General features: G+C 35.6%; 1 protein-coding gene across 5 annotated transcripts in view; it reads right to left on the bottom strand.

Moving 5' to 3' along the window:
* Positions 1-25,975, bottom strand: part of TWSG1 (twisted gastrulation BMP signaling modulator 1) — a 66,725-nt gene that overhangs the window by 26,217 nt on the left and 14,533 nt on the right. For all 5 annotated transcript variants that reach the window (XM_024580371.3, XM_045187860.2, XM_024580370.4 and 2 more), the window contains exon 3: positions 10,504-10,603. In XM_024580371.3, coding sequence (XP_024436139.1) covers positions 10,504-10,603 — 100 coding nt within the window. The remainder of the gene's footprint in view (positions 1-10,503; positions 10,604-25,975) is intronic.

The raw sequence follows: 25,975 nt of genomic DNA on the forward strand, positions 1-25,975 counted from the left end.
GGAATAAGAAGCATAAATGGTAGGTACAAAATAGACAGGAGGAGGTTAAGAATGGTACAGGAAATGGAGAAGCCGAAGAACTTATATGTATGACCCATGGACAGGAACTAAGGGGGAGAAATCTGGAGGGGGCATGCAGGGCACAGGGGGATAAAGGGAGAAAAAAATGGGACAACTATAATAGCATAATCAATAAAACATACTGAAAAAATGAAGTCAGTGTTCTTTTTGTTTACTATATTAATAATTTTTTTGATTATTAGTTTCCCAAAACTAAGCCTGGTTGGGAAGTCCTTTACAAATAACACATGCAAACCCACAGGGAAGAAAAAAATCCTCTTATCGACCCTAGTATGTGTGTGTGTGTATTTGAAATTAATATAATATACTCCAGCAGAAAGAAGGTGCCTAACCCTAAGATGATACTAAAACAGCATGGTATTGCCCTGGCCGGGTGACTCAGTTGGTTGAAGCTTTGTCCCAGACACCAAAAGGATGCAGGTTCAATTTCCAATCAGGGCACATATCTAGGTTGTAGGTTCATCCTGGGTTGGAGTGCATACAGGAGGCAACGGATTGCTGTATCTCTTCCCCACCCCGACCCCTCTGTCTTCCTTCCTCTCTAAAATCAATAAACGTATCCTAGGGTGAGGGTTTAAAAATGCTCCTATGTCTTAAATAATAAATAAATAAATAATAAAACAGCGTGCTATTGATGCATGAATAGGCACAGTGATGAATGGAATAACCAGAAATAAAGCAAAGTGCATATGATACAGGTGTTATATCAAATGTGTGGGGGAAAGACAGGCTTTTGAATAATCATTTTAGGACTTCATAAATAATATTTAAATAAATAGTGGTAGTTGTCTGAAAAAGAAAAAATTGGATACAGAGTTTACACATAAACCAGAATAAATTTCAAATGTATTTGAGAGCTATAAGTAAAACAAACAAACAAATAAATTCATACAAGTACCATCTGAGAGTGAGGGAGTATACTATGATTCAAAAATCTGTAAGTAATCAAAGAAAACACCAATAAAGTTGACTACATAAAAAACTTTCCAGGATCAAAAATAACAAAACAAGGTTAAAATACAAATCATCAAATGAGAAAAGTGTATAACTAATAATACAGATATTGGGATTATATCCCATATATATTTTTTAAATTCTAAATAATGAATAAAACAATAATCCAGTAGAAAATGAGCACAAGATACGAACAAAGAATTCACCAAAAAGCAAATATAAATAAATAGTAGTCCTTAAACCTACAAATGGAGTCACAATCTCACTGGTAACAAGAGAAATAAAAATTAAAATGATCATTTCTTACCTGTTCAATTAACAAAAACCCTAAAGTTTGGTAATGACAACAAAGTTTGACAACATAATGTCTTGGTAATGTCATTGGGATGAGGCACTCTGCTACACTGCATTGGTGGGAAGGCAAATGACAATCCTTTTGAAGGAGGATTTGACAATATCTATTAATATTATATGGAATTGACTTTCTACACAAGGTTTTTTGTTATACTGTTATCTGTAATAGTAAAAGATTGGAAATAACCCAAATGCTCATCTATGGACAAATCAGTACATAAAGCATTACAGCCCACAACAGGGTTCTTTATGTAACTACCAAAAAAAAAAAAAGATATTAATATGGAAGAATTTCCAGGACATTCAATTAAGGGGAAAAGATGACAAAGAAAAAAATAAGCATGTCACTTAAGGCTGCTCTCTCCTTGTTGATTTTCTGCCTGGAAGTCTATCCATCGAAGTCAATGGGGTGTTAAAGTCCCCTACTATGACTGCATTTCTGTCAATCTCTCCCTTTATGTCCATCAAGATTTGCTTCACATATTTAGGTGCTCTTGTGTTGGATGCAAAAATGTTTATTAGGGTTATATTCTCTTGTTGGATTGTTCCCTTTATCATTATGCAGTGTTCTTCTTTGTCTCTTATTATAGCCTTGCTTTTCAAGTGTATTTTATCAGTATAAGTACTGCTACCACACTTTTTTCCTTTCCATTTGCATGAAATATCTTTTCCCATTCTTTTACTTTTAGTCTCTGTGTATTTTTCCATCTAAGATGTGTCTCTTGCAGGTAGCATATATATGGGTCTTGTTTTCTTATCCATTCAGTTATCCTATGTCTTTTGGTTGGAGCATTTAAGCCATTTATATTTAAGGTGATTATTGATAGATATGTAATTAGTGCCATCTTATTTTCAGACTATTTTCCTCTGTTTTCCCCTCCCTCTCCTCCCCATCCTCCAAGCAAGCCCTTTAACACATTTGTTACAGTACTGGTTTGGTGTTAACAAACTCCTTCAGTCTTTTCTTGTCTGGGAAGCTCCTTTTTTCTCCTTCAATTTTACATGATAGCCTTGCTGGGTAATGTAGCCTTCATTGTAGGTCCTTGCTTTTCATCACCTTGAATATTTCACGCCACTCCCTTCTGGCCTGAAATGTTTTTGTTGAATAATTGGATGACAGTCTAATTGGTGCTTCCTTGTATGTAACTACCTGCTTTTCTCTTGCGGCTTTTAGGATTCTCTCCTTATATTTAAGCCTTGTCATTTTAATTATGATGAGCCTTGGTGTGGGCCTCTTTGGTTCCAACTTGTTTGGGACTCTCTGAGCTTCCTGGACTTGTGTATGTTTTTCCTTCACCATATTGAGGAAATTTTTGGTCATTATTTCTTCAAATAGGTTCTTGTTCCCTTGTTCATTCTCTTTTCTTTCTGGTATTCCCATGATGTGGATGTTGTTATGCTGCATGTTGTCCAAGATGTTTTTTCAACCCCCCTCATTTTTTAAATTCTTTTTTTTTTTTGTTTTTTGGCTGCTTGGCTTGAATGTTTATTTTCTACCTTGTCTTCCAAATCACTGATTTGATCCTCTGCTTCATCTAACCTACTGTTTATTCCTTCCAATATACTATTTATTTCATATATTGCATTCTTTATTTCTGACTGGTCCTTTTTTATGGTTTCTGTGTCTTTTTTCATATTAGTATTCTTTTCATATTAGTGTTTAGCAATCCTTATAATCATTACTCTAAACTCTCCATCTGAAAAATTACTTGCTCTATTTCATCTAATTCTTCTTCTGGAGAATTCTCTTGTTCTTTCATTTGGGGTCTGTTTCTTTGTCTTTCCATTGTGGCTGCCTCTTTGTTTCTATGTATTAGGTAGATCCGCAACACTCTGGTGAAGTCCCAAGTCAAACCCTGCTTGTGACTGGCCCTGGACAACCTGTCTGTAGCTATCAGTGATCCAGAGCTTGTGGTTCCCTCTGCTGGGCTTGTTTGTGAGCAAAATGAAGCAAGCTGCACACCAAAGCTGGCTTTTACCAGCACCAGGCCTGGGAGAGGGTAGCTAAATTCTCAGAGCTCCCAGACATCCTCCTCTGCCTGCAGGCTTTCTGTTAGGATTAAAGAGTGTGTGTCTTCCACCTGTATTGCTCAGCAGCTGGGCTTAAGTATCACAGGGTGTGACAGAGTAATTCCTGTGGGTGGGGCTACTGCTTCCCCTCAGGCTGATGCCACTTGGAGGGAATTGCTCTGCCTGAGAATGACGTCTCTTGCAGTTTGGGTAATGACTCAGTACAGGATCCTGACAGCTATTCCTTCAGTTCTCTCCCCACAGCCGCCAACCCCAGACTCTCCTCTCATGTCTCTGGTCCACTTTGCCCTCTCTGCCAGAGCCCAGGGTAAGTGGCTGCAAATGAAATTTTGTGTGTTATCTCTTTAAGAAGCTCTCTCCGTCTCCAACCATCTCTCTGTGGCAGACAGAAACCCTGCTGCTTTTCATAGCTGTGTGCCATTTGGGTTCCTCTCCTGGTTCTGGTGCTGTAGGCTGGGGAGCCCAGCTTGAGGTTTAGACCCCATACTTCTCAGGAGGAACCCCCAGCCATTGAAATATCCCTCTGGAACTTCAGATGCTGTCCATGGGAGCCCACTCAGTCCTCTCGCACCTCCTGTGTACTACCTAGCAGTCACACTGTGGTGATGTGGCTTCTTCCGTCTGTGCATGGTTATAAGGCTTCTCTCCAGCTAGTGTTCAGTTAGTTATTTTGGATGATTTTTCTATAATTTAGTTGTAATTCCAGTTTGGTCCTGGGAGGAGGTTAGTATAGCTTCCACTTACTCTCCCACCATCACTGACAATAGCAATAGTCATCCATGAAGGGTGAAGCCACCACATAAAAGACATGGGGGGCCCTGACTGGTGTGGCTCAGTTGGTTGGGTATTGTCCCGCAAAACGAAAAGCCGCCAGTGTGAATCCCCATCAGGGAACATGCCTGGTTTGAGGGTTTGAGGTGCATACAATAGGTAACTGATCAGTTTCTTTCTCACATCAATATTTCTCTCCCTCCCTTCCCCTTTCTCTATAAATAAATAAATAAATAAATAAATAAATAAATAAATAAATAAAATCTTTTTTTAAAAAAGGTTGGTAGGGAACTTATCACCAAAGGATATTTTCACCATCTGAACCCACTGATCGATCTTAGCATCACCAAAAGCAGGGCCACCAGATATTATTATTGTGTACCACTGTACCCCAGCTCCTCAAAACTGAACCTAAATCTAATCAGCCTTTAGCTCTAACTTCCAGTCTATATGAAATAGAGAAAATAAAGTAACAAGTTAAATAAGCACTGGAAGCAACTGGCCAAATCCAGGATGTGGTACATTATCCATCATAACTCACTAGTTTCTTCAACATGTCAATGCAATTTTAAATGGCAGTGAGGGGAAGAGGAATTGTTTTAGAATAAAATAAACTTATGGAACATAACAACCAAATTCGGTAAGTAGACTTTGTGGGAATTTTAATTTGACTAAAATAACTATAAACAACATTTAGTCAACTAGGGCAATCTGAATATGAACTGGGTCATAAATACTAAAGAAGTATTGTAATTATTTTAGGTATGGTAATAACCCTGTACTATATAAGAAAATTTATTCTTTGTTGTTGTTGCATTGCATAACTTAGGAACTTTGGGGGTTTAGTGAAATTATTGATAACACTCCAACAAAAAAAGGGGAAGAAGAGGCTAGACTGATGAATGTATGAAACAAGTATGGCTATTGAAGATGGGGAGCAGGTACAGGGCAGTTCATTGAACTCTATTTTGTACATATTTGGAAAAGTAAAAACAAAACAAACAAACAAAAAACCCTCGTGTGAAGGTCAGTTCCAACAGCAGCCAGCACCTGTAGCATGACTGACTGAGAAGTTGAAAACGGTGAACACTGTGATTTCACAATTCTAAGAAACATGTTGATAAGAACAGACATGCAGGGCTTGAAAGATGTCATTAGTAATGTACACTATGTGAACTACTGGAGCAGAAAACTGGTCGCTGTGACTTACAATGGAGTTGATAATAAGAAAAAAGGGCAGCTTACTAAGAATCCTCTGGCACAAATGGAAGAAGGAAGAGGGGAGCCTGTAGCTAAGATGAAGAAGATGGAGATGAAGGTGGAGCAGGTGTTTGAGATAAAAGTCAAAGAAAAAGTTCAGAAACTGAAGGACTCTGAAGCTGAGCTCCAACGGTATCATGAGCAAATGAAAAAGAATTTGGAAGCACAAAATAAAGAATTAGAGGAAAAACATCGTCAGTTTGCACATAAGAAAGCCAACTGGGAAGCCCAGCAATGTATTTTAGAACAACAGAATGCTTCAAGAACCTTGGAAAGGAAGAAGAAAGGGAAGATTTTTAAATCCTCTACTGACCATCAGTTACATATTAGTTGCCAATATGCCAATTTGGACATCAGTGTTTGTTGGATCCGTTTGACCAATTCGTACCAGTTTTATCCTTAATGATGGATTTAACAGCATGACAAAAATTATTATTATTTTTTGTTCTTGATGGAGATTAAGATGCCTTGAATTGTCTAGGGTGTTGTGTACTTAGAAACTAACAGCTCTAAGTACTTTCCTACATTTTCTTTCTTTCTTTCTTTCTTTCTTTCTTTCTTTCTTTCTTTCTTTCTTTCTTTCTTTCTTTCTTTTTTATTAAACAGATGTCTTCAATTTAATGCAAGAAAACATTTTACTATTGTACAATCATGTACTGGTGGCTTGAGTGCTTACAGGATATTCCAAAATAAAAAGACTCTAAAAGGTTTTTACTGAGGATAAATATGATACAAACTATGCTTCTCTATGATAATTATAATACAAAGGTTCCATCCAGTGCAGCGTATACAATACTGTAATTTAGTCTAACACAGTTGACCCTATTTTTTGACACTTCCATTGTATAAAAATACACATGGAAAAAAGAAAGCATATGCCTACCATGCACCTAGAGCTTTTTTGTAACAGCCTTTTCATTTGTTTGTATGTTGTTTTGGATTCTTTAAATATATATTATTCTCATTCAGTGCCATCTTTAGCCAGAATCTTATTACTATTTCATTTTTGTAATAACATTTAACTTAGGTATTTTCCATATATTGGCCCTGCTAAAATAGAATATAGCATCTAAAGGGAACTTTCCTTTAATTCTCTTTTTATATTGTATGGTAAGTAGCAGGAGGAAAATACATTTATAGATCATTTCTAGGCAAAATTATGGAGCTAACAACCAACCTCTTTCTACCAATGTGCAGTCTCTTTATTTTACAAGAAATGGGAATCATGGCCTCTTGAAAAGAAAAAGTCACCATTCTGCTTTTAGCTGTATTCAGATATTGCATCTCTATATTTTTTGTTTGTATTGTAAAAAAATTCACATAATAAACACTGTTGTGATGTAAAAAAAAAAAAAACCCAGAAACTTGTAGATAGAGATCCGGGTTCCAAAAACCATAGGGCGGCAGGGATGAAAATGAACTATAGTCGTTACTCTTACCTTAAGAAAAAACTAGGAAACAGAAACTAATTTTCTTATACAAGGGAGCTGGAGGAGAAAGCTTGCTAGACAAAATATGAGCTAAAAGTCCAAAGAATGAAACAGGAATGGAATGCTGAACTCTAATTTCAGTCCTCTCAGAGGTCTGGGCACCACCCATGAAAAGTATTGGGAGTATTTCAAATAAAAGAAAGGAGTGGCCACAGGTTTACGAAGGACAACAAAAAAGCCTAATGTGGAAGAGAACTGCTTACAATGTGGTTGAAAGAGTACTGCTGTACAAAGACCCTGAAATATCTACATTTTGTCCTAGAAAGTAAAAAGATTAATTTAATTTAAAATGAAAGATAAAGTGACATTATAAACTCTCTGGAAGTTTAAAATGTATTAAATCCTCAAAGGTAAATAATTTTTAATGTGGGAACTAGCCCAGAAAATCACAAGTTGCTTCTGAAACTGTAGAGATATGAGCATGTATAATTATTCTTTCTCAGTAGAAGAATTACAGACTTCCCTTCCTAAAAGAAGGAGCTGAATGGCACTGTTACCCCTGTGTGATGGTTAAAACACACCCATTATTTTAGGCAATGCTAAAAGTGCATTTGTATATGTGGCATCCATGTTAAATTAAATGCTTGTATATGTACATTAGGGGTTAATATGTTTACTTTCTTTTTTACTTTCATTGTACATATTAAATTAACTTACATTTAATGATGTAAAATAATTCAAAGCTTCTTTTAATTGACCTGACATAATAATTTTAAAAAAAGTTACAGCCATCAAGAGCATAGCATAAACTGTTTATCTTGGGAGAATAATACATTTCCAGTATTATAAAACGCTTCTATGTGCTGGAGTACCTTCTATGTGCTAGATACTATACTAGCTACTAGAAATACCAAGGTGAATCTAAGATAATAAAGAAAAAATCACTTCTGTCCCAGTTCTCTCAAAATTTCACTACAAAACCATGAGGAAAAACAAACTGAAACACCAACTCCACCTTGGAAGACCTAACAGCTAAATGTAACTGACTCAGCAGTCTCCTCCCAGGCAGATGTAACCACAGAACTCTGGGAAGACTCAGGGGGTGGAAACACCAGGTATTGCAGAGGTAAGCTTATTTTAAGGATGGTTATGGCTCCACATTTCTGTTTCTCTTCTCCCACAACTATAGGAGAAGAGAGGGCTCTTCTTTAGAGAAATTAAACCAAAGAGGTCTGGACTAGAAATACCAAAAATTGTAGAATGAAGATGAGGATGAAAAGAAACAAGGAGAGTAAATGACAGTATGCTGACATCACCCCTTGGAATCCCAGAACATTAGCAGCCAGCCAAATTACCCCAGCCCCACCCCAGGTAAGAAACTCAAAAGATTTTTCTCTGAAAAAGCTGTACAACCCCAAAAGGAAAGATCTATAGATAGTGAGATAGAGGACTCCTCAGTGAAAAAGCCAGCTTGTCCTCCAAGCATCTGAGAATGAGGCAAACTAGATTCCATGTCCTGTCTATAAGCACAGGCCTTCTAGACAGCATTAGAATGATTATTACATACGAATAGATGGCCCAGATCACTAGACATTTGAGGAAATGGAAGCAGTACAAAGAGTAGAAGGAAAAACTGTAACAACCAAACTCTGTAATTATCAGTCCCAGGAAGAAAACAAAGACATCTGTAACACAACAATAGTACTGGGTGGAGCAGGGAGGGAGTTGTAGTAGGAAGGATGCATGGAGACCTGATTTGGGGTGGTGAACACACAATACAGCATATAGATGATGTGTTGTGGAATTGTGCACCTGAAACCTATATAATTTTGTTCACCATTGTCACCTTAATACATTTAACAAAAAGAGGGAATAAAAGAACAGCATGTTCCCCCAAAGGGACAATCATAGAAGGGCTCTTCGAAATTAAAACTGAAAAGGCAAAATTTTAAACATTTATACAGAGCCTGGAAGATAAAGAAATCTCAGTACATATAATCCAATACAAAAAAACAGATAATAGGATTATTCATTTAATGAATCAGTGTTTACACTATTGTACCTCAAACTAGTATGCGATACTAATTTATTCAATGGATTGTTAAATTATTGCTTCAACTAGAAGTAGTGATAAAACTGTATTGGAAAGGTAAGAGACAAGAAAGCTAAATCATCATCTACCATAATAAGAAGTTAACTCATAGTTTCTAATATCAAAGAAACACGGGAATAACATAAGGATATTATTTAGAATTATGTGAGTAATACAATACCAAAGAGATGAAAGTGGTTGTCTCTGGCACAGATTAAAGGATTAGGAAGAAGAGACATAACACAGGATTGTTTTAGCACTATGGGTATGTATCTAAAATATGGGCATATATTCCACTTTGATAAAAACAGAGATTAATTTTAAAAGATCAATATGATACCACCCCTGTTTTTAAGAAGTTTATACTCTATTAGAAGAGACATGCAAAGCAACAATTGTAGTAGCACGTACTACATGATATAACAGAAGCAATGTGAATAGCATAGAGGATCCTATCTCTGTCAAATGACGAAGGTCTCTGAGACAAAGAGACTCTTGAACTTCAGTTTTAGGGGTGAAAAAGAATGAACTGGTCAGAGAGCGGGTGATGAGTATTTCACCCAGCAATAGCCTAAGTTTTCTTTCTAAAACACAAATGATAGCATTCTATAAACGCACTTTGGCAACTTGCTATTTTTTTCACTTCATACATTGTAGAGACTTTCCTCGAAAAGCCCTTAAAAATAATTTTTAGTTTCTCAAGGATGTTTTACTGAAGTCTCATATAAAGGAAGATAATCTATTTTTTAATATGCTAACTACCCATTTTTTATTCACAACTATAATACATGCTTCTTATAAAAAATTAAACAGTATAAAAAAATTAAAAATAAAAAATTTAAAAATCCCCTTGTTCCTCCTCACAAACTTCCCAAGGATAAGCACTTTTAATTTCCTCCTAGGCCATTTTCTATAAAAGTGGTAATATACATATACAAAGTGGGGCAAAAGTAGGTTTATAGTTGTAAGTACACAAAACAGACTTGATTCTTGTATTATTATTTATTAATTCTTGTATTATTTTCTACATGAACTGTAAACCTACTTTTGCCCCACCCTGTATGTAAATACCATCGAATATAAGAAAATGTAACATAAAATAATGCTTTATATACCTATTAATCTTATGCACACACTAGACTATACACAAAGAATACATTTATAATCTTTATTTTTATCCTCACCGGTTTAGAGAGAGAGGAAGGAAGGGAGGAAAGAAAGAAGAGGGAGGAAAAGAGGGAGAGAGATGAAGAGGGAGGAGAGAGAGAGAGAGAGAGAGAGAGAGAGAGAGAGAGAGAGAGAGAGAAATATTGGTAAGTGGCTTCCCAGGTGCATACCCTAACTAGGGGATCAAACAAACAATCTATATATGTGCCCTGACTGGGAATCGAACCCACGATATTTTGGTATATGGGATGACACCAAACAACTGAACCACAGGCCAGGGCACATTTATATTCTTTAAAGTCTCTTACAGTCAAGGACTTGGTGATAAGAAATATTAAGAAACTTTACAGCATGTCACCTTACCAACACAATCACAGCACTCATCCCAAAGGGTCCCAAGACACAGCATACACTCCTTGCAGCAGGAACAATTTCCTTCTCCAGGTCGGCACTGGCAGAGCTCCTAAAAATAAGGCAGATGTTCAAACTTAAAATTCCAAATAACTATATTTAAAATTGTTAATTTTTTGCAGTAAAAAACAATATTTGCATTTATAGTAGTAACTTACTCTTCATTCATTTTTTATTAAAGATCATTAACTATTATAGATGTAAATACCCACAATGTCAAGTACATTTATAATTTCTTTTTTCTTAAAGTATATTTTATTACCCTGGCTGGTGTAGCTCAGTGGACTGAACAGGGGCCTGCGAACTAAAGGGTTGCCAGTTCTAATCCCAGTCAGGGCACATGCCTGAGTTGTGGGCCAGGTCCCCAGTAGGGGGTGCGCAAGAGGCAACCACACAATGATGTTTCTTTCCCTCTCTTCCTCCTTCCCTTCCACTCTAAAAATAAAGAAAATCTTTTTAAAAATACAGTATACTTTATTGATTATGCTATTACAGTTGTCCCATTTGTTTTCTCTCCTTTATTCCCCTCCCCCCTGCACTTCCCGTCCCACCGGCATTCTTACCCCTTAGTTCATATCCATGGGTCGTACATATAAGGTCTTTCTTTGGCTTTATTTCCTGTACTATTTTTAACCTCCTCCTGTCCATTTTGAACCTATCCTTTATGCTTCTTTTTCCCTGTACTTTTCCCCCCATTTTCCCCTTTCCCCCTCCTGCTGATCACCTTCCATGTGATCTCCATTTCTGTGATTCTGTTCCTGTTCTACTTGTTTTTGTAGTTTGTTTTGGTTTCTGTTTTTGTCTTAGGTTCAGTTGTTGATAGTTATGAGTTTGTTGTCATTTTACTGTTCATATTTTTGATCACCTTCTTTTTCTTAGATAAGACCCTTTAACATTTCATAGAAAAAGGGCTTGGTGATTATGAACTCCTTTAACTTGACCTTACCTGGGAAGCACTTTCTCTGCCCTTCCATTCTAAATGACAGTTTTGCTGGATAGAGTGGTCTTGGATGTAGGTCCTTCCTTCCCATTCATGACTTCAAATACTCTCCAGCCCCTTCTTGCCTGCAAGATTTCTTTTGAGAAATCAGCTGATAGTCTAATGGGAATTCCTTTGTAGGTAACTGTCTCCTTTTCTTGCTGCTTTTAAGATTCTTTCATCTTCAATCTTAGGTAATGTAATTATGATGCACGTTGGTGTGTGCTTCCTTGGGTCCAACTTCTTTGGGACCCTCTGAGCTTCCTGGACTTCCTAGAAATCCAGTTCCTTTGCCAGATTGGGGCAATTCTCCTTTATTTTTTCAAGTAAGTTTTCAATTTCTTTCTCTTCCTGGCACCCCTATGATTCAGATGTTGGAACATTTAAAGTTGTCCTGAAGGTTCCTAAGCCTGTCCTCATTTTTTTGAATTGTTTCTTCATTCCGTTCTGGTTGAATGCTTATTTCTTCCTTCTGCTTAAAATCATTGATTGGAGTCCTGGTTTCCTTCCCTTCACTGTTGGTTCCCTGTATATTTTTCTTTATTTCACTTTGCATAGCCTTCACTTTTCACTCTCTTTTGCAACCATACTCAATCATTTCTGTGAGCATCCTGATTACCAGTGTTTTGAACTGTGCATCTGATAGGTTGGCTATCTCTTCATGGCTTAGTTCTTTTGGAGTTTTGATCTGTTCTTTCATTTGGGCCATATTTCTTTGTCTCGGCACACTTATTATGTTGTAAGTGGCAGAGCCTTAGGTATTTGCCAGGGCGGGGCAACCCACACTGCTGCTGTGTGACACTGTATGAGGGGGAGGGGTCTGAGATTGAACAATGGTGCTTGCTAGGCTCTCAGCTGGCTTCCAGTCATTTCCCCTGCTACCCACAAGCAAATTGGGCCCCTCTGGTGGTGATTCCCAGGTGGGTGGTTTTGTGTACATTCTAGGGTCTCTACAGCCAACTCTCTTGTGAGGGTGGGAGTTTCTCCTGCTGCTACAACCCCCACAGGTTTTTACAGTCAGAGGTTTTGAGGTTTTATTTCCCCACACTGGAATCCTGGGTTGCATGGTCTATTTTGCTCCCCAGTTGTTCCTCCCATTTATCTGAATGCAAGTGTGGGACTGCCTGCTCTGCCAGCCGCTGCCTTGCCCACCCTGGTCCTCCAACCACTGCCCCCGGGGCCTCTCCACTCCAGCTGCCCATCTCTGCCCCTTCTACCAATCTGGATGAATGTTTCTTCTTTAACTCCTTGGTTGTTGGACTTCCATACAGTTCGATTTTCTGACAGTTCTGGTAGTTTTTTGTTTTTAAATTTGTTGTTATCCTTCTTTTGGTTATGCAAGGAGGCAAAGTGTATCTACCTATGCTCTACCTTGACCAGAAGTTCTGTATTTTCTTTTGGACACATTCAGTGAACACATTTTGGATTTACCTTATTTTGAAATATTTATACAGTAAAACATTTTACTTTATAACCAATAACTTTACCCCCATACACTACCCCAAAAAGTAATTAAATACAAGCACAAAATCTGCTTCTGAGCTATTAGTTTCATTGTTCAAATTAATCTAAATGAATAGCCAACTTGAAGTGGGAGCTATGGTTTCTCAATGTATAGAGTATGAACAAAAGCATCCTATAAAAACTGTTATTTTTGCCCTGGCCAAATTGCTCAGCTGGTTGGAGCGTCATCCTATGCACGAAAAGGATGTGAGTTTGTTCCCCAGTCAGGGCACATACCAAGGTTGCGGGTTTGATCCATGATAGGGGTGCATACAGGAGGCAACTGATTGATGTTTCTTTTATATCAATGTTTGTCTCTCTGTCTCTCCCCGCCCCTTTCTTCCTCTCTGAGGATCACCCTATATGTAAGAGGTCTGGAAATAGACTATGTCTCTTGATCAGAAGAATGGCAATGTTACACTTACAAGAGAGTGAACATAGTGAGGGAAAATAACTGCTGTCTTCTTTGTAAACAGTGTATCACACCGTGCACACTGTTTTAGTATGCTGTATATCAATAAAAATAGCAGTTCTTTTTCTATTTTTTTAAACCTCACCTGAGAATATGTTTATTGATTTGAGAGAGGAAGGGAGGAAGGGGGGGTGGGGGAGGAGAGGAGAGAAAAAGACAGAGACAGAGAGAGAGGTGACATCAAATCTGCTCTGAGTATAGCCCTCAAAGAGTATTGACTATTTCCACTCTTTCTCCTAGAACTTTGCCCCAGCCATGTGTAGCCTGGGAGAAGGCTAGGTTGGCAAGTCAGTCGACCTGAATCCATCCTAGCTCATCCAGCCTCTAACCAGCAGCTGACAATAGACACAGGATTGGACCCAGAAAAACCACCCCACTGATAACAGGTCCAAATTGCCATCCCACAGACATAAGAGCTAAATAAATGGTTATTATTTTAAGCCACTAAACTCTGAGGTGGTTTGTTACTTAATGAAAGCTATTTAACACAATTTGCTTTATAAATGAAGATTCGAGGTAATTCTGTTAGCCTTTAACACCAGACAGCCACTCCCAAACAGACCCAACTTAAAAGGGAAATTCTGTAGCTGCCATGGCCTACTTCGCTTTCCCTGGGTTATGAGGTAGCACATAGTATTTATTCCTATTAAATTCATTTTATTACATTTCTAAACTACTGGAGTCACTTCATCATTCTAATATGACCTATTTTTTGCCACTGATATTTAATTACTGATAATAAAAACTGATATGTAATTCCTAATTTTTTCTTCTCCAAAATTCCCCTAGCCATTACACAGCCCTTGAAGAATGAATATTTGTGCTATTTTTTAACTAATTTGTTAGTTTGATGTCAATGTATATCTGTAGAGTCAGGCTGTTTTTCATGTAATGCAGACTATAGGTAACTGCTAGGCCTATCACAAAGAGAAGGACTAAAAGGGCAGAGACTTCCTGAGTACAGATGCTTCATCATAAAATTGGAGATGCTTGATTCAGATAAGCTCAAACATACTTGGAAATCTATTGCAGAAAACAGTCACCAAAGGTATATACTTTGTGACTTCTTTCTCCATGAAAACCTGTCTTTAGAATGAGAGAACATTTTCTGAGTACACATTTTTTAAAAACACTATCAGAGTTAAGGATATGGATTCTTTTTGGGTTTTAGCTTTATAAAGCTTGCCAATTAGTCACAAGAAATAAAGCTTCTTTTAAATTTTGATATACATTTTACATAGAAAATATCCTTTTACTATCTTAGTTGCTTATATTTACATTATGTATTTAACTCAGGAGAAACAAATTAGAAAAGTAACACATTTATTCAATAATCCATTTCTACTTTTTCCCATCTATCACAGCTTCCAAATGGTAGCCTGTTAAATGAATGAATGTATATAATGCTAAATAATTTTTAAATAAATGTCGACTTAATGTCTTCCATTAGAGAAACTGAGTTTTTAAAGCATTCATTTTGCCTTTTATTGTCAGGTATTTGGGAGGTGTTTTAAATGGAAACAAAAGGGTGAGTGATATCCTAAGATCACTGCTAGCTAATGGAAGGTTAAAACTATGACTATTTAAAAATTGCTTGAACTTGCCCAATTGCCCAGCCCTCAAGATTCAATCTATTTCACACCCTCTTAATAAATGCCTGTACTTTTACATGTCAGTGCAACAGAATAATATACAGTAGTAATATACTTATAGATTATAATATACTGGTAGAATACAAAGTGGGAGGCTATAAAAAGCTGAAACATGAGGGAAATGACTTAAAGATAAACTTCATTACTAATCTGTTATAAAGACTCCTAAAACTGGATGAATGCCAAGTAACAATATGCTAGCTAATATTTTTTTATTTCCACCTTATCACAGAAAAGACTGAAAAATCTCTGTCCTAATAAAACAAATTTAATCACATAAATTAAGAAATTTTACAGAGTGATTAAGCATCAGGACATATGAAAATAAAATCTCTATTCTTCGTAACTCATGTCAGTATTCTTTACAGGAGATTGGGAAATAAGGAAAATGAGATCCTCACACCAACCTTTCAGTCTACATTTGTGCCTTTTCAATTTTCAAAACTATTGGGTTGGCCAAAAAGTTTGTTTAGTTTTTTCCATACAATGGCCTAGTAGTGCTTAGTTGTCTTTAACTTCATTTGAAACAATTTTGTTAGACTGTATTGTGACAGCTGTCATATCAGCATGAATTTAAAAAAAACATTAAATTGGTGAATTTTGTGCAGCCATTTTAATATTGAAGATGGAAGAAGATATATATTTTCAGCATATTATGCTTTATTATTTCAAGTATGGTAAATATGAAACGCACAAAAAAGATTTGTGCAGTGTATGGAGAAGGTGCTGTGACTGATCAAACATGTCAAAATTTTTTGGTACTCTGACATTTTGGGCAAATAATTCTTTGCTGTAGGGCTTTCTTATGCATTAGAAAATGTTTAGCAGCACCTCTGGGCTCTACCCACTAGAAGGCAATAGTGGGAGATAGCCAACATATTCAAAATATCCAAATCAATAAAGTTATTGGTGAAAATGAAAAGTGTGTCTTTTATTTACAGGAAAAACTCAATGAACTTTTTGGCCAACCCAATACACTTTTCACTTTTCAGGAGAAAATTCCAGGCAAATTTAATATATGACATTTAGGATCTCAAAAACCTAACTATAAATCAAGAGAGCAAAAATACCCCTGGCTGGTGTGGCTCAGCTGTTTGGAGTGTCATCCCGTAGACCAAAGGGTCACAGGTTCAATTCCTGGTCTGAGAAGGCAACCGATCGATGGTTCCCCCTCTCATCAATGCTCCTCTTTCTCATTCTCATTCTCTTTCTCGTTCTCTTTCTCTTTGTCTCTCTCTTTCTCTTTGTGTGTGTGTGAGTCTCTCTCTCTGAAAAACAATGAAAAATGTCCTCCAGTGAGGATAAAAAAAAGGAACAAAAATATATGGTAATCATTTGCTTTATGAATATTGTTAAGTCAACAAATACATAAAAACAATAAATTTCCATATGTAAATTATTATGAATAACAGCCATGTGTAGCTCATCAAGTAATTCACCTTTTTAATTTACATGTCTTTTAAAATCACAGTATTGAATATTTGGTCATAAACATATTTGGAAGTGTATACTTTAATTTTCTTGACAGCAAGCAACCTGTGGTTAGGATGAATGTTCATAAATATAAAACACATTTCTACAGTGCTTTGAATCTAAGTACTGGAAATACAAAAGAAAACAAACAACTCAAAATGTAACTCTCTGTGATGAATCAAGGATCACAGAAATAATTACTCCATTTAAAAGAGTTAAGCAGACTCTTCAGGACACTTAAAAAGAAATCTTTACCACTAGTTGTTTTAGTCATGAGGTTATAAATGAATCTTCAGTAACCAGAAAGAGGCTAGAGTCAAGACAACAGTAATGCCTTTAAAAATTTCAGATATGCATTTGAATTATAAAAGACATTGAAAAATATTTACTACAGTACGAGGAAAAAAACTCTCAAATTCTCCCCACTTTGGTAAATTCCTATGCATTTGTAACAAAATAACAATTGTATACTCTCCTGCACTATAAGCAATTCCCTAATGTAAAACAGCTGCATAATAGTACATTCTATGTACCAAAATTTAGAAATAGACTTTAAGTTCTTCACCCTTTCATACCCTGTTCACATTCTCATTTTATCACTACCTTCAAAAACTTTTATTTTCCATCTTACTATTATTTCAAAGCCTCCACTTATTAAATAGAAAATATGGTTGAGATACAGAACTTTGTTTGGGAAAATTTGGCTATTTATATACTTTATTAACTTTCTATGACTAAACTTGAATACTGCTCAGTTGAATGGAATCATGTGATCACAACCAAACACAAAGTTTACAGAACTCCAAAAAAAGACTGATTCAATGATTCTATTTATTTACTGCACCACCTCGCCAAAGTTCCTAAGAGAGTTTTATTCATCACTAACAGGCGTCATGCTAAGTGTTTTATATGCATTATCTTGAATCTCATAGAGTCTTAACAATATAGTTATTTCATTTTTCAAGTAAGATTAGGACATTTGTACATCATTCAATTAGTAAGTGGCTGAGGTTTGACCCCAGTTTTGGTGTGCTATGCCTGCTGTTTAAACACTGGAATGAGATATAGGAAACTTATTTCTTATTAATTTAGCATTTCAATAATTACAGTTACTACTTTTTCTTAGAGAGAATGAGTCCGCAATTAAAGTTAGCTAATCCTTTAGGTTGTTTAATTAAAGGCATTATATCTTTCACTCTTAGTATCTGAACAATTAGAACTGTTCCTGCCCAAGTTTAATCATTGTTTGTAAAGGCAAAATAAGTATCACTGGCCAAGAGTTGCAGAACCAGTGAGTTGGAATTTAATAGTTAATTCTTTTGTTGCTCTAGTCAGTTAATTACCTTATCATCTGCTTTCCTAGTCTGCAAGTCTCAGAGAAAGTGGGGGTGTTATTCGTGGTACAGATTAAAAGGCTGAGAAGGAGTGGGTTACTTATTTGTCTTATTCATACAACTGGCGCTCTGACATCAGGTCTTCTGACTCAAGGCTGTTCCTATTACCACTGCTCTTACATGTGAGAGCCAGAGTAATAATGAAATAAGACACCTGTTCTCTGTGTGAAGGACTATGCTAGATGTTCCGTAAAGTCCAGTAATCATGTTGTTCAATAATCTTATGATGGAAAAATAAAAATTTTATATGGAATGGAAAACAAATTTATGCATTTGGGCTATCTCATATTGACTAAAATGGGTAGCTAGAGAGAATTTGGCAAATTCCTTGAAAAGCTTATATAAAATGAAAATCTGGCAAGATGAAAAGTTTTGAGGAAGAATCTACTTATTTAAAATGTATTTTACTACAATCGTATTAGGGAAAACCTTGAATATGACAGAGAATTTCAAATTTTTGAATGCCAAAAGACAGAGGTTTTACATAATCATTCAATTAACTTTAATAGAAAATCATATTCTCTATACAACTAAGGTTCTGGTGAGATCTTACTCCTCTATGCAAAATAAATGATGGGTATCATTCATGTAAGACTAAGACCAGACTTTAAGAGTAAAAACTTATTTTATGAACTCCCAAATTTCCAGGCTAGAAATGGAAACGAGTAACTTGAGGAAGAATCTAATATATATTCTGATGTTCAGTTACTGATAAATATTTCCATTCTGTACCTATTGCCAAGAGCTGAGAGATTTCTTAGCACTGCTGTTAGGGAAACACCATTACTGAGAACACCATAGTCTAGTAGACAGCTAATGACTGGAACTTACAGGATCTGGATTCAAGCTGCAGCATATAACACTGAGTCTCAGTTTGTCAGTCATAAAAATGGGGTGGTAATGTTGGGTTTACCCTTATAGACTTCGGCATGCAAGTAAGATGATGGCTATCAAAACACTTGGGTGACTCGGCAATCCCTCTCATAGATAGGGATGAAACATGTCCACACAAAGACCCATACGTGAAAGTATATATCAACTTTATTGATAATCATCAAAACCTGAAAACACCCCAATGTTCATCAGCTAGTAAACAGATTTAAAAAATTATGGTACAGCCACACAATAGAATATTATTCAGCAATACAAAGGAAAGAACTACCAGAAACATGCAATAACTTGGATGAATTTCAAAATATTACACCAGGTGAAAGAAAACAGAAACAAAAGGTTACATTCTATACAATTCTGTTTATACAATAATCTAAAAAAGTTGAAACTACAGGGACAAAAATCAACTCAGTGGTAGCCAGGAAGGTAGGGCTGTGGAGGGGGCTAGTTTTGACTACTGGAGAGCAAAAGGGAACTTTTAAGGGAAATGAAAATATTCCCTATTTTGACTGTGGTGGCCACATGAGCATATGTTTGTTAAAAATCACAGAACTATAAACCAAAAAAGAGCAATGTGTATGTAATCATACCTCAATAAATATGACAAAAATGCATTGCAATATCAGGGAATACTTATTTTACCCTTGAAAGACCAGTATGGTACACTGTAGTCCATAAATTTATTATCTGAATAAACCAGAATAGAATAATATAAAGCACTATGTAATGCAAGCTGGTATTAAAGAAAGCAACACAGAAGATAGTTCTTCTAACTCTGAAAATATACTTCTCTATTTTATTTTTAAGCTAAAACTAAATTTCTCAAAACTAACATAAATATTTTCTCCTTTTTTTACAAAGAAGTATAAAATATTGCTAGTCAAAAATGCAGAATTCACCATGACCAGTATAGTTCAGTTGGTTGTATGTTGTCCTGCAAAAGCAAATGATCGCAGGTTTGATTCTCCATCAGGGCACATACCTAGGTTATGGGTTTGGTACATGTACATGAGGCATGTACAGGAGGCAACTGATCGATGTTTCTCTCTCACATTGATGTTCCTTTCCCTCTTTCTCCCTCCCTTCCCCTCTCTCTAAAAAATAAAATAAATAAAACTTCATTAAAAATGCAGAATACAAAAGTTGGATATATAATATAGTTGTTAAAAATCACCTTAACATAGAACAAAAACCTAGAAAGGACTATACCAAAATATTCACAGTAGTCTGTTGTAAATAGAATATGAATGATTTACTCTTTTTCTACTTCTATGTATTCTGTGAATTTTTTAATATGAAATATTTTTATAATGGCAAATAAACATTTAATTTATTTGGGTAGTATGACTGAAGATCCAGTTTAACATTCATACAATTATTTTTAAAAACTCAAAACACAAACTGAGGTTCTTAAATATTAAATTAAGCAAACTCTAAGTAATGATATATCTTTTTAAACTGAATTTACTGGGATCACACTGGTTCACAAAACCATACAGATTTCAAGCATACAATTCAACAAGACATAATCTGCACACTGCATTCTGTGCCTATCACACCTATAATATCTTGATCTAAAAAAAAAAAAACAACGCCAAAAGGGACTCAGGGACATGGACACCAGTGACTGCTGAGACTGCTGGGGGAAAGGAGGTGTAAGGGAACTGACTATATGGTAATGGAAAAAATAAATAATAAAGATTAAATAAATAAATAAGTAAATAAATTTTTTAAAGTTTAAGAAGCCTCAAGAATGTAAACATAAAGCTAGTTAAGTAAATGCCTATTGCATAAGCATCGGTAATCAACAAAGCATTAGATTGTACCTAAGCTGATATTACTTGCACAACTTTTTCTTAAGTCAAATGGGTATTTAAAAACAAATATATAAAATAAAACATCCTCAAATAATTAGCCTTTATTCAAAAGAATGAGCATAATTATATTATGTTAGGTTACAACAAACTTACTTTGACCAATACTCTTTAAGGAGGACATCAGACAAACTTTTCAACCTAGAAAAAAATATCTTAGTGAACCTTATCATCATGTTGTTCTTTATAAATTCCAACTGATTGGTAAACTTCTGCTCTGAAAATAACATCGACTTATGTGAAACACTTGAGAAAAGTAGTATTCTCTTTTGACTAAATAAATCAGCATACAAGTTCATATATATACATGAACTACCAAAATATGTCAAATGTCACCCATTTCTTATATAAACTTAGTAATAAAAATTTAATCCTATCTACTTTAAAAGTTCCCCAACAAAATTTTTTAAAAGAATCGTGCTGGAGTAAGGTGGGGGTGGGTATAGATGAGATCTGGACTAGCCATTTGTTGATCACTGTTGAAGCTGACTGATGGGGTAATGAGGGATTATTTTACTATTTATTCTTTTGATTTTATATTTGAAAGTTTCTCCCTATTTTATATTTGAAAATTTCCATGTTTCCACATGAAATCCTCATTTTTATTTTAATATAATAATTCTATAAGTGAAACAGCCAGTGAAAATAAATTTTAGTATTCACTTAAAAATTTTAGCAGCTATTCTAATTGCATTAAACATTTGAAAGGAAACAATGACTTATTCTCTTAAATTGCATCAGGCCTAACTCATTATTTTGGACATTAATTTCAAAGATTTTCATGAGGTGTTAACTGAAGCAAAACAGGACAAAAATGAGTTAGAGCCACAACTGTTAAGAGCAGGGAAGTAGCATGAAGAAGAAAATCACTACAGGAAAATAAGGTAATGTTTGTAAGAGGAAAGAGGAAACACTGTATACTTTAAACCAAAATATTAGTAGTATTAGTAACAAATCACGATTGTAGCAAGAAGCAAATGTAGAACTTAATTAGCAATGATTAAGGAAGGAAAAAGGAAGCGAAAGTTAATATTTTTTAGTTTACTGTGATAAAGTCCTAAAGCTATGTGAACTATTTATATTTTTAACTCAAGACAAAATACACTTTAAAAATCAGAATTATTAATAAGAAACTACTGTGAAATCCCAACTTATTTCAGAAAATCTAAGATCTAATAATCAAATTAATTTTTAGAATAAAAAAGCAGAATGTGAATTTAGTACATAAAGGTACTAAATAAATATTCAGATAACTAGTAAAGTGTTAAAATAATGCATCAGTGATCTCTGAACCTAAATTTGAATATTTTCATGAAATATAATGTTTGTATTATCCTAAATACGACCACAAATACTAGCCAAAGTACTCACAAGTCGATAAGGCGTTTTTAAGCTCATAATACAAAATGGGTCTTGAGATTTTGGGGGTAAAAGCATAATATTGATCCAAATTTTAAGCATTCTTTTCACACAGCAAAAGAAAAAACTAGGAAGATCTTGTTAAAAGCAAAACCTATATTACCATTTATTTCCCTGAAATAGGACAGCTAAACCACTCATTATATGAGCAAGGAAATACACCGAGATGACAATGTTACTTTCTTGATGTTTAAAGTTAGATTTCTTTCCCGTCAGAAGAGCAAAATAAATATTTATATAGGAACCACCCTTATTTGTAGCAACTTGAAGGAGTGGCAGGAGTGACTGTGCTGCCTTGTGGCCATGCTGGTGAAAAATATTTACATAACTATGAGCTTCCAGGGAAATTATTTTTATATTTAGTTATTTTAAGAGTCGTAGAGAGCTCAATATAAACAAATGTTCTAACTCACCCTCACAGTACATCATTTCAACACTACAGATGTTGTTTAAACCAAAACAAAATAACAAAAAGAAAACTTAAATTCCCTCTAAGAGGAACGTAATATCTTTCTGTAAACTTTAATAGCATTGCCTTTCTTAAAGTACTTCTCTCCGACATTCAATTCTGTACATGTTCTTCTTCTGTAAGTTTAAGAAGAAAAGCTATTATTTATTATTTTCATCTAAAATGTCAGTGTCTTGTACTTTGTTGAATGTGAAAACAGAATTTTAATAATGTATTATGTGCAATGGAAGGCAAAGCCCCAGCAATTCTTAACATCTCAGAGCATCAAACACTATGAGAACCTCCTGAAAGCTATGGACTTTTTTTCCTTTTTTATACTGTACATATGCAATTTTGGTTATAATTTTAAGGATGCCATAAGCCTTTAAGCCTTCCAAGGACCCCACTTAACAATTCCTGGCACATGAAACATCAACAGCCAATTTGTTCTCCAACTGAAGAAAATAGAAATAAAAGAGGGCATTAAAGTTCAAGTTTCTATCAGACCAGATAGACTATCCTACACACTAGAGCAAAAAGACAAGAACGAGGGATCTACTGTCCACCCACCCATTCCAACCACAGCAAGAAAACCAGCCAATCAAAACAAACAAAAAACTTCTCTTCCGGAAAACGATCAGCCTCAGACCAGGGCTTCCCTGCTCCTCAAGTGAAATCCTCTAGTCTGTGTATGTCAGCCCTGTCCCCATATACAATCACACAACCATGGTTTGAATACCTCATTCTTTTTTTTTCTTTTTAAGATTTATTTCTATTTATTTTTATTTTTTAAGATTCTATTTATTTATTTTTATTTTTTAAAATTTATTTTTATTTTTATTCAGTTACAATTGTTTGCATTTTCTCCCCATCCCTCCACCCCATCCCAGCCAATCCCACCTCCCTCCACCACCTCTACCCTCCCCCTTGATTTTGTCCTTGTGTCCTTTATAGTAGCTCCTATAGACCCCTCTCCCCACTATCCCGAGCTTATACCCTTTGCAACGGCATGGATGGAACTGGAGAGCATTGTACTAAGTGAAATAAGCCAGGCGGTGAGGGACAAATACCATATGATCTCACCTTTAACTGGAACATAAACAACAAAAGAAAAAAGCAAACAAAATATAACCAGAGACATGGAAATTAAGAACAATGTAACAATAGCCAGAGGGGAGTGAATACCTCATTCTTAACTATAATGGGCAACTAAGTAATACTAACATTATACATTTGAGGAAGGCCTGCCACATGAAAGACATAAATTAAAAGAAAAAATAATCTTGAAAGACATATCCAGGTAACAGAATAAACTTTCGATAAGTATCCTCAGAAATAGGTGAGAAAATAGTGCATTCAAAAACAAGTGAGAGTGTTAACATAAAAAATTAATAAGCAGAAAATAGTGCCGTTAAAAATTTAGAGTTATTGCTAAAATTTAAAAATTCAAGACAAAGATTCAAAGGTGAAGTCAAGAAAATCTCCCAGAAAGCATAAGAAGATAAAAACAGATTTAAGGTCTACATCACTATATAGAAGCAAAGAATAATATGAAAATGAAATTAAGAAAACAATCCCATTTATAGTAACACCAAAAAGAATAAAATACCTGTGAATAAATTTAACAAAAGAAGTATAGGACCTGTACACTGAAAACTACAAAATACTGTTGAAAAAAAATTAAATCTAAATAAAAGGAAAGATATTTCATGGTTATGAATCAGCAGAGTTAATACTTTGAAGATAACAGTACTTCCCAAATTGATCTGATTCTATGTGATCCCAATCAAAATCCTACCTAGCAATATCAAAGGCACAATCCATGAAAGAAAAAACAGATAAGCTAGACTTCATCAAAATCAAAAACTTCTGTTCTACAAAAGACAATTTAAGAGATGCAAAGACAAACCACAGATTGGAAGAAAATATTTGCAAAAGCATAACTGATAAAGGACTGTAAACCAAAATATACCAAAAAAACCTCTTAAAACTCAACAGTAAGAAAACAAACAGATTAAAATTTAAAAATGGACTACAGATATAAACAGACACCTCACCAAAGATGACAACTAGATGGCAGATAAAACATATGGGAAAAAATGCTCAACCTCATGCCATTAGGGAATTGCAAATTACCACAATGACATATAAATATATACCTATTAAAATGGTTAAAATTCAGGAGATCCAAGATGGCAGAGGAGTTAAATGGAACCTACACTAACCTCCTCCCAGGACCAATCTGGAATTACAACTCAATTGTAGGGAAATCATCCTGAATAACCAACTTAATACAAGCTAGAGAGAAGCCTTATAATCACAGACAGACAGAAGAAACCACTTCACCACAATGAGACTGGTAGGGAGTACGCAGGAGGCGCGACAGGGCTGACTGGGCTCCCATGGTGGCAGCTGAAATTACTGAGAGGTATATCTGTGGGCAGGGGGATTCTCCCTGAGAAGTGTGGGGTCTAAACCCCAAGCTGGGCTTCCCAGCCTACAGCACCAGAGCTGGAAAGGAACCCAGATAACATCCAGCTGTGAAAGGTAGCAGGGTTTCTGTCTGCCAGGGAGAGAGGGCTGAGATTCAGAGAGACTATTAAAGGGCCAACAAACCAAATTTCATTTGCAGCCACTTACCTGGGCTCCAGCAGAGGAAGGGCAGAGTGGACTAGAGACACTTGAGGAGAGTCTGGAGTTGGTAGTTCTGAAGATAAAACTAAAGGAACAGCCGCCAGGATCCCTATGCTGAGTCATTCTCCATACTGCTGGAGCCATCTTGCTCAGGCAGAGCACTCCTCTCCAAATGCATCAGCCGGAAGGGAAGCAATACCCCCACCCCCAGGAAACGCTCTGACCCACCTTGTGAATGAAGCTTAAGCCCTGCTGCTAAAGGCTTGATTAGTTTAAAAACTGATTAGTTAATGGCTGATAAGATTAATAACTAAGGTGGAAAATACAAAGAGGCAGCCAAAATAGGAAGACAAAGAGACCCCAAATGAGAGAATTCTCCAGAAGACCTAGAGGAAATGGAGGCAAGCAATTTATCAGATAGTTTACAGCAATGATTATAAGGATACTCAACAGCATTAAAAAAGATATAGAAACCATAAAAAAAGGACCAATCAGAAATAAAGAATGCAATATATGAAATAAATAGTATATTGGAAGAAATAAACAGTAGGTTAGATGAAGCAGCGGATCAAATCAGTGATTTGGAAGACAAGGTAGAAAATAAACATCCAAGCTGAGCAGCAAAACAAAATGAATTTAAAAAATGAGGGGAATTGAAGAAACATCTTGGACAACATGCAGCATA

Source organism: Desmodus rotundus, chromosome 10 (assembly GCF_022682495.2).
Source record: "Desmodus rotundus isolate HL8 chromosome 10, HLdesRot8A.1, whole genome shotgun sequence".
NCBI classification, from domain to species: Eukaryota; Metazoa; Chordata; class Mammalia; order Chiroptera; family Phyllostomidae; genus Desmodus; species Desmodus rotundus.